This window comes from Culex pipiens, chromosome 1, assembly GCF_016801865.2.
Source record: "Culex pipiens pallens isolate TS chromosome 1, TS_CPP_V2, whole genome shotgun sequence".
In the NCBI taxonomy this organism is placed as follows: domain Eukaryota; kingdom Metazoa; phylum Arthropoda; class Insecta; order Diptera; family Culicidae; genus Culex; species Culex pipiens.
The window spans coordinates 91548867-91558524 of NC_068937.1; the positions used below are offsets into that span (position 1 = coordinate 91548867).

Below are 9658 nucleotides of genomic sequence, written 5' to 3' on the forward strand. Positions count from 1 at the left end.
GTTTTATGTGACTTTGCCAAAGTTTAAAAAAAATCATTTTTTTTTTTTAGAGGTCAACTTTAGCAGTGTTTTTTACAAACATTTCTTATATTTTAAGTAAAAAGAAGTATGCAGTATTTTTTCTAGTGCCCCAGACTATGCCTCTACGCATTTATTTACAATTTAAATGATAATGGTGCCATTTTATAGCAGAAAATGTTAAAAACATGCAAAAAATTGAAAAATTTACTGTAAAAACATGAAAAAAATAGATAGGCAAAATGTAATGATAGGAGGTGGTAGAGTAAGCCAAATACTACCATAAACAAACATAAACTAAATGCAGATTAAAATACTAAAAATGAAACAACAAAAACATAAAACAAGAGAAGTAAAGTTTTTCGTAGAACAAAAATTGCTCAAAATGACCTCCTGGACACGGGAAAAATAAAAAAATTCTAAAAAAAAATTTGGGCAGTAGAGGGTTAAGTAAAGTGGAAAATACCCATAGAACGCATTCAATTAATTTCATCCTCTAAAATGACAATTAGTGAAATGTTTTCGCTAAACTGTTGTCCCTAACTAATTGACAGTATAATTGATTTCCAATTATTTCCTTCAAGCATAAAAACCGCAAACCCCCAGCTATCAATCCACCCTTGTACAATGCTGTTCAAGAAAGACCAACCCTTCCCGATGATGGAGACCACCGTTAGGTTGTGCAAGTTTATTGGCCTGTGGCACGACACCGACCTCGGTAAGGTGTGCTGGCAGGCCGCCTTCACCCTGGCAAGTTTGACCTTTTGGTACATCGTTCCGGAAATTTGCTTCGTGACCCGCCAGGATCGGGAACTGACCATACGGTTGAAAGGTATGATTGAGATATTGGCCATGTCGATCTTCGTGGTACGTATCGGTGCCCACGTGCTACATCGGGGAACGCTGCAGAGGTGCTTCTGGGACGTGCAGGAAACGCTCGGTCAGTTCGTCGACAGTGACCATGTGGAGGTACAGGATATGCTTGAACATCTGGTCAAGTCGGCTAGCTTCATCACCAAGGGTTACACCACGGCTTTGCTGTGTAATGCCTCTTTGTATGGAGATATTCCGGCACTGATTGCCATTGGACAGTATCTGATGGGAATGGACATCCAAACTTTTCCTCCCACGATCTTGGAGGCCGAGTAAGCTTTTGTAATTTCGAGTGTCCTGATTAAGCTAAGAAAGCTCAATCCTTTGTAGTTACGTCCTGTTTGACCATCAGTCCAATATTCTGGTGTGGTTACCGGTTCTACTAGTATCAATCGCTACTCAATACTCAATGTTGACGTCTTTGGCCGCTAACGAGTGCCTGAATTGGAACCTTTTGCATCATGTTTCGTGTCTGTTCAAAATGGTCAAGTTTGAGATCGCCCACTTGGGTGAGTGTTCCACCTCGGATGAATTTAAAAAACGACTGGCGAAAATTGTTACCATTCATGACGCTGCTTACAGGTAAATCTTTTTTAAAGATGAACAATGAATGCTTAATTAACATTTTGGTTTAAAACAGAAACGCATCATGCTTAGAGACAATCTTGAGTCCTGTTATGTTTATTCTCTACTGTACTTTTGTGACGAAAGTGTGTGCCATGATGTTTTTGGTAACGATTGTATGGAATCAATTTTCAACATTGTTAATCGATGTTTTGAATGATATTTTGTTCTTTTTCCAGGTCGACGACTTTTTCATAATTGTGATGATGTTATTCGTCACATCTTATCAAATGTTTTTGGTTTTTTCATTCTCAATGCTTGGAACGGAACTTACGGAAGCGGTTCGTTCCTAGAATAAATAAGACTACTTTTGTTGAAGCTTTTCTTTTTTTCAGTACACGGAGAAAAAAGCGTTCCGAAAATCGTGAACAAATGTGCATGTTTTTGCGTAAAATATTTGTTCATGTAATCGTGAACTCGTGCACGATTGTATGAACAAAAAACTACGTTTTCATGAACAGAAATGATAAAAATCATGAACTAAAGTTCACGATTGTAAAGAAGCGTTACGTTACGTTTTTAAACATAATAATCTTATTATTGTGCAGGTTGTACAGCCATTTAAATATGGGGTTCTCTAAAAAAAAATAAAGGCCAATCCCTAAGCCGCCGTCACAGTGAGTAACGGCTTCTTACCAACATTATTAGTTAAAAACTGTATTTTGCCCACTACGGCTGTTCGATATGCTTAAAACTTTCAACACACAATCCAGAAAACTTAACATTTTTATCAGCTCCAAATATTTTTTTTTTCACATTTAAAAAGAGTTCTTTAAATCGTGAACACATTCCCACGTTGTTCCCTGAAATCGTGAACAGTGTTCATGATTTCGATAACAAGCTAAGCGTTATGCTGCTGGCGTTACGATTTTTCGTGAACACCTGTTCACGATTTGCTTTTTGTTCATGGAAATTGTTCATGGTACGTTTTCGTACCGTGGAATATCACCTTGTTCCAGATTTCGTGGCACATTGTTCACGATTTTCGGAACGCTTTTTTCTCCGTGTAGAGTTCCGCCATTTCGGAGGCAATCTATCAATGTGGCTGGACCGAGCGAACGCCATCGGAGCAAAAACTGCTGATGTTTATGCAAATGCGCTCGCAACGCCGGGTGGCCATCACGGTTTGGAAATTTTTTGCCCTTGGAAGGGCGTCGTTTTCTGTGGTATTTAATTTTTAGTTGCACTTAGTTACTAAAATCTGATTCTACTTAATTTACAGGCTATAAAAACTACATTCCAGTACTTTACAATTATGAGGCAGTTGTACGAAATTGAAGTATAGAAATGGAAGAGATAACTCATTTTTCAGGTCAGCTGTAATCTCGGCTAAAGTCAATGATTCATTAATTTAAATAGAAAATCAAGGACATTTGGGGTCCTCTGGAATGCTTTAACACCCTAATTTGAATAAAACCTGATATGAATTTTCATGAACTTGGTAGCTTACACTAAACTTTCAAGTTTTATTCCAAACAAAAAAACATTTAAATGATCACGAATCCGAGGTCCGTTTTTTGATATGTCGTGACGGAGGAGCGGTACGATCCATTTCATTTTTGAACATGGCGTATTAAAAATTCCGAAAAAAACGTATTTTTCATCGAAAAAAAACACTTAAAAAGTTTTTAAAACTCTGCCATTTTCTGTTACTCAACTGTAAAATTATTTAAAACCTACATTAATCCAGAAGGGTAATTTTTCATTTAGAACAAAAAAAATCATTTTAAATTTCGTGTTTTTCAAACATTGCAGGGTTATTTTTTAGAGTGTAATATTGTTCTACAAAATTTGTTTTCGAAAAGATCGGAAAATTTCATAAATGTTTCATATTTTAACATAGAAAATCGGACCATTAGTTGCTGAGATATCGACATTAGAAAATGGAGGGTTGTTTGGGTAAGACTTAAAAAAAACAATTTTCCTGTTTCTTTTTCTTTTATTCGCTGTATCTCAGCAACCAGTGGTCCAATCTTCAATGTTTCTTAGATGAAATGTGGCAAATTTTCAGAACTTTTTGAAAAAAATATTTTCATGATTAGACAATCATGGACTCTATTTAAAAAAAATTAAAACAACCGGAATTTTTCGGATTTCAGATTTTTGCGCAGTGCGTGGCCGAATGGTTCGATTCCCATCTGCTGCAACCTTCCATCGGATTAGGAAGTAAAACGTCGGTCCCGGCCTTGGTTGTTAGGCCGTAAAGTCATTCCAGGTGTAGGAGTTGTCTCCATGCCATAAGTACAAACAACACACCAAACCAAGCCTACTCCGGTGGAATCGCTGGCGGCGGTTGGACTCGCAATCCAAAGGTCGTCAGTTCAAACACCTGTTGTGGAAGGTTCCTTGGAGTAGAAAGAGGTTTGGGTGCTCTCCCCATTCAAGCCTTCGGACTCCTAGGTTCGAGCAGAAACTTGCAATAGAGACCACAAAAGACCCGGGGGTCGTTAATGTGGATGGTTTGATTTTGATTTGATTTGATTGGAATTTTTCGGACATAATTTAACTTTGAATGGCTATGTTTTGAAAACGGTGTACCTCTTCCAAAAAAATTGTAAAGTAATTTTCGATTGCAAATTCGATTTTACATAACACAAATAAAGTCAAAAAATTTGAGTACAAGATGTATTTTTTTTACAATAATCACTATTTAAAAAAATCATTATTTCAAAAACTAAAAAAATACGGGTTTTGGGAAATTAAATCATTGTGAAACTAAAAAAATCTATTGCAACACATTTTTCCCTTAAAACTAAATGTACAGAAATACCCCATAGAAATTTGAGCCGACGTTCTCAACGATTTAGTCGGTTTCAGTCTGTTGAATCGACCGACTAAATCTACCGACTAATCGGCCGTTTGTTTCACCGACTCTAATGGGAGCTTAACACAGGGATCGACCGACTTATCGGAAGACTAAATTGGCCGACTGCAACCGACGAAATCGATTAATTGATCGATGGATTTAAACGGCGTCCTGGAAGAATTCGGCTGGCCGGATCAACCGGATTGAGTCGGCTGTCAAGTACACAAGAGCAGACTCTTCCAACACATTTACACCCTGTGTAGCACCCAATTGGAAGCTGACCAGGTTTTGAATTAAATCTATAAAACTAACCTCAATTTTCTCGACTGTCTTCAATAATGTTGGATGTTCCGGAAACCTGCAGCAGGAACAAGAGCTGTCATCATAAACTATTTGTCCGCATGTGCTATCTTCCGGATCTTCCAAAAGTATTTGGAATTATTTATATTCGCGCTTCGTATTGAAGCACTTAGAAACCTGCAAAAAATAATTTTATCAAGATTCTGCTACCTACCAGAAAGGATTACAACTATGTTCGGGATTTCCTGAACAACACAAAGATTGAATACTACAGCCATGACGATCCAGGTAAACGCCCCATGAAACAGGTCCTCTGAGGTCTGTACGACATGGATGTGAGTGTGCTGAAAGATGAGCTAAAAACTCTTAAGTTGAACGTGATCAAAGTCTTCAAGATGACGAGACACAACAAGGACATCAAGTATCGTGATTAACTGTACCTGGTTCATCTCGAGAAAGGATCGACAACGTCGTTTGAGCTGAAAGCAGTTCGGGCAATTTTCAACATCATCTTGACTTGGTAACGTTATCGTCCAGTGCACCATGACGTGACACAATGTTCGAACTGCTTGCAGTTTGGGCATGGTGGAAGAAACTGTTTCATCAAGAGCCGTTGTGCAACCTGCGGAGGTGAGCACAAAACTCAAGCTTGCGAAACAATCAACGAGAACATCGAAGCCAAATGCTTCAATTGCGGTGGCGACCATTCGACCAAGAATCGGAGCTGCCCAAAACGTGCTGAGTTTGTAAACATTCGGCAGCAAGCAACGACGAGGCACCAACCAAATCGTCGCAAAACACCACCAGCATTCACGGACTTGAATTTCCTGCTTTGGTGTCACCAGGAGCGGGATCTGTTCGAGTGGTTCCAAATCTGCAGCCATTGCCGTTGAATCAGCGGCAAAAAGTTGCAGAGAATAAAACACCTCCTGGCAACCGAGGGAAAACCAACCAGCATCAATGGATGAAGGCAGTAGTGACCTGTTTTCACCACAAGAACTTCGTGGTTGCAAAACTCGTGCGGAACAAGTAAGAACGCTTGGAGGATTTATCTTAAAATACAGTTCGTAGAACGAGTGCTTATGATTTTGAATATTTCAATAAATTTACTTTTTTTTAGTTTTAAGTTAGGATTACCCAAGTAACATTTTTTACCAAGAGTTCTACAAGAGCTCTTCAAGATAGCTACAGCATAGCAGTTTGGACCGTGGTAGGATAAAATTCTCTTCAAAACTTCTTCAGGAGTTTGGAAGAGTACTTGAAGAGAGTTTTATCCTACCGCGGTCCAAACTGCTATGCTGTAGCTATCTTGAGGAGCTCTTGTAGAACTCCTGGAAAAAAAAATTTACTTGGGTAGTTATTAAAGTGATTTTTTTTTCTTTTTTACCCAAATGTATTCGATTCAATGCAAAAATGGTAAACAATTTGAAATAAATAAATGAATATGAACAGTTAATAATAAAACGAAAAATACACCCAACTGGCAGTCGCATGATTGTGATGCATGGCGACATGAAACTATATCAGAATCTGCATGAAATCTGTCCTCATGCATTTTTTGCGATATAGGAGTATGACATTTTTGCCCGTTACCGACAATTATCGACATTACCGACGGCTTTTTGGTTGTATTAAAAAAAAAAACATTTAGCGGAACGAGGATTGAACCACCAACTTCTTGGTTATTGGTCCGACACGCTACCACCGAGCCATGGACGCTTGATGAAAAGTGAGTTAAAGAGCACCAACATATGCTTCTCTTTGGAGTGTTGCTCGGGGACGGGCCAGCATTATATGTGTTGGTGAGAACTGCAGGTCGCTGAAATTTTTACACGCGGGCAAAAATGATCTACGGGCTTGCTGCAAAACATGTTATAAAATATGACATTTTCTGCAGCAAATCCAATGTTGCAGATTTTGAGATATATTTTTCCTTTGGGTGTACAACAAAGATGAAGAGCATTTAGCCATACCACTTAGAATGTTATTGAAATGTAATTATTATAAGAAAGTTTAGTAAAGACATATTTAATTTCAAAAATTACATAAATATTACTATTGAATTAAATGTCCCTTTTTATAAAGATCAGATTAATTTTATTCAAATAAAATAACAGCAACGAACATAAAGTTTGACTTTAAAATGAAAACCAAAAAAAATTGTAAGATTTTATTTTTGCAGGCAATTTTATGAATTTTCCGAAATTATTTTTTTAAAAAGCAATCAAAATATATATAGATATATATTTAATTATTCAATTCAATTCTAAAATTATTTAATCTAGCCCTAGCCCTAGCCCATCTACGCAAGCACGTGCAATCTACGAGCACGTGTATAAAATGGGCATGAGCACGGATCCGTGTAGAAATGTATTTCCTTCATAGAAAACAACCCTGAAAAAACAAAATTGCAAAAAAAATTATCCTGAAATTTCTGTGAGCATAATTGTGAATAAGGAAATACATTTCTATTTAACATGAGTAGATAGTTAAACAAGTTTTTGTTAGGTGTATACTATTTCATCTTGTTCTAGAATCTTCGAAAGTTATTAAGAAAAAAATCTAAATAATTCATGGTTCACCAAGTGCCACGTGGCATGAATGGTCACTTTTTTTTCTATAAAAACGAAAATGTTCCTCCCGCTTCAACACAGAGCCAATCACAATGTCGTCCATCAACTTTCCATCCTTTCAAATGATGGTCGGAACCGTCCGGTGGTGCAAACTCATCGGTCTCTGGGACGGAACCGGTTCTTCAAGATATCACCCGAGGACACTGACGCTGCTGCTGGCGCTCATCTTCTGGTACATCTTGCCCACTTGTATGTTCGTTCTGCGCCGCCAGGACCGGCCCCTGACGCTGGTCATGAAGGCCGTCCACGAGGTCATGGCGATGACCGCCTTTGTGCTGCGGATCTCTGCCCACGCTCTGAGTCGTTCAACGCTGGAAAAGTGCTTCTACGAGGTGCAGGGTGCCCTCGACGAGTTCGCACGCAATGGTCAACTCAGTGAGGATATGAGGAAGCACCTGGAACGGGCGGATGTGGTTTTGGCGAGGTACTACATTCCTGGGAATTTGTTTGGGATATTTCTGTATGGTGGCCTGCCGGGAGTACTGGCGATTGGTCGGTTTGTGTTCACTGGGTACGCTGAAGAACTTCCGGCGACCGTCCTGGAGGCAGAGTAAGTGTGATTTTTTTTTTTTTTTTGGGCAAAATCTCATGCGATCTTCAACCCTACAATTCTTCCCAACAGTTACGTGCTCTTTGATCATCAGTCCAACTTTTGGATCTGGCTACCGACGCTGGTCGTTTCGATTGCCGTTCAGTACGGAATGATCATCGGGATCACCGCGAACGAGACGTTCTGCTGGAACCTGATCCACCACGTGTCCTGTCTGTTCAAGATTGTGTCCGCTAGGGTGGCCCGGCTGGATGAGTTTGAAGACGAGGAGGATTATAAGCAGGAACTGGAGGCTATTCTGGAGACGCATCTCGTTTGCTACAGGTCGGGAAGGGTAAGGTGTACTCTTGATAAGATAAAAAAAATCCTTTACTAAATTTCAGGAGTGTTTGCTATCTCGAAAAGGCTCTCTACCTTCAAATGGCGGTACTGTACAGTGCTTGTGTAGCTGTCACCTGTTTCGTTCTGTTTGTTGTTAGCATAGTAAGTATAAGGCATTTAAATTTTACTTCTTTTCGTTTAAAACAACTTTAAAATTACTCAAGGTTGACGACCTATTTCTGCTCGCAATGATGGCCTTCGTGTTGAACTACCACGTTTTTCTAATATTTTCATTTTCCGTGCTGGGGAATGAGTTGATGGATGCGGTACTGTTTCAAGTCATTTAATTATAATTAGTGTCTAATCAAACTTCAATTTTTAACAGAGTACCTCGGTTGCGGAGGCAATTTACAACATAAAATGGTACAATCGATCGATTTCAGAGCAACGTTGCCTCCAGTTTATGATTTACCGATCACAAAATGCGATATTCATCACGGCTGGAAAGTTTTTCAAACTAACTCGAGCTACATTCATGGTTGTAAGCTGATATGGGAAATTATATCAAAATGAGTAGTCGGCTGTTAAATCTCATTACTTTTCTAGGCTATGAAAACGGCGTTTTCATACTTCACAATCATGCAACAGCTCTACGCCGAGGAATGAAAGTGATCAAATTGTCCAAAGTCATGGTAGTCTCACATAGCAAGTTAATTAGTTTAGATTAATCTTTTTCATTAATTTACCACTTAAAGCACCTTCAACGTGTTTACCAGTTTTATAAAGGTTTTAAAATATTAAATTGGATTTCGTTCTTGTTTGAAGAAAAAATAGCTTTAATAGGCATATTTGTCTTGTTCTCTACCTTTCTTGATGATTCAATGCATGAAAATTTCATTTAAAAAAATACTTTTCAAATAAAAGTGCACAACTTTACGATATTTTATTTTTTAAACTTATTTAAAAAATGGGGTTCAAACATTTTCATAATTTAATGTTACTCTCTCCTTCAAAATGTCTTCAAAAAAATCTTAAAATAGTAAATCTCCCCCAACTCACACAGAAGTTGCCCCGACCCCTCTTCAATTTCCGTGAAACTTTGTCTTAAGGAGTAATTGTGGTCCCTGATCACGAATTTGAGTTTCATTTTCGATATCTCGTGACGGAAGGTGGGGTGACCCCTTTCATTTATGAACATGCGAAAAAAAAACGTGTTTTTTCAATAATTTGCAACCTGAAATGGTGATGGTTTGGAAATTTGGTGTTCATGGGACTTTTATGTAAAATTGGACGCCAAATTTGATGGCATACTCAAATTTCCGAAAAACATATTTTTTATCGAAAAAAAAATACAAAAATAGTATTGAAGATTTTTTTTGTTACTCAACTGTAAACAATTTTAGCACATTTCATATTATGGGAAGTTTAATGCACTTTTTGAATCTGCAATAATCCAGAATGGTCATTTTTCATTTAGAACAAAAATGTTCATGCTAAAATTTCAGATTTTTTGTAAATTTGCAGGGTTATAAA

The 9658-nt window shown here is 38.1% G+C and overlaps 1 protein-coding gene and 1 pseudogene across 1 annotated transcript; both read left to right on the top strand.

Annotated features, from left to right (window-relative positions):
• The first annotated feature begins 606 nt into the window (after positions 1-606).
• Positions 607-2911, top strand: LOC120431663 (odorant receptor 4-like). Its single transcript, XM_052706118.1, has 6 exons — positions 607-1163; positions 1222-1473; positions 1532-1631; positions 1695-1796; positions 2526-2681; positions 2738-2911. The coding sequence occupies exons 1-6, from the start codon at positions 646-648 to the stop codon at positions 2798-2800; spliced, it is 1191 nt and encodes a 396-aa protein (XP_052562078.1). The 5' UTR covers positions 607-645; the 3' UTR covers positions 2801-2911.
• Positions 2912-7286: 4375 nt separating this feature from the next.
• Positions 7287-8791, top strand: LOC120431662 (putative odorant receptor 71a; annotated as a pseudogene).
• The last annotated feature ends 867 nt before the right edge of the window (positions 8792-9658 follow it).

What these genes read in the sequence shown, in the direction of transcription:
- LOC120431663 (XM_052706118.1), top strand. Translation starts at nt 646, where the DNA reads ATGCTGTTCAAGAAAGACCAACCCTTCCCGATGATGGAGACCACCGTT. An exon ending in TGATGTTTTTGGTAACGATT is followed by an intron (nt 1,632 to 1,694) that starts GTATGGAATCAA and finishes TTCTTTTTCCAG; the next exon opens with GTCGACGACTTTTTCATAAT. An exon ending in GAACGGAACTTACGGAAGCG is followed by an intron (nt 1,797 to 2,525) that starts GTTCGTTCCTAG and finishes TTCTCCGTGTAG; the next exon opens with AGTTCCGCCATTTCGGAGGC.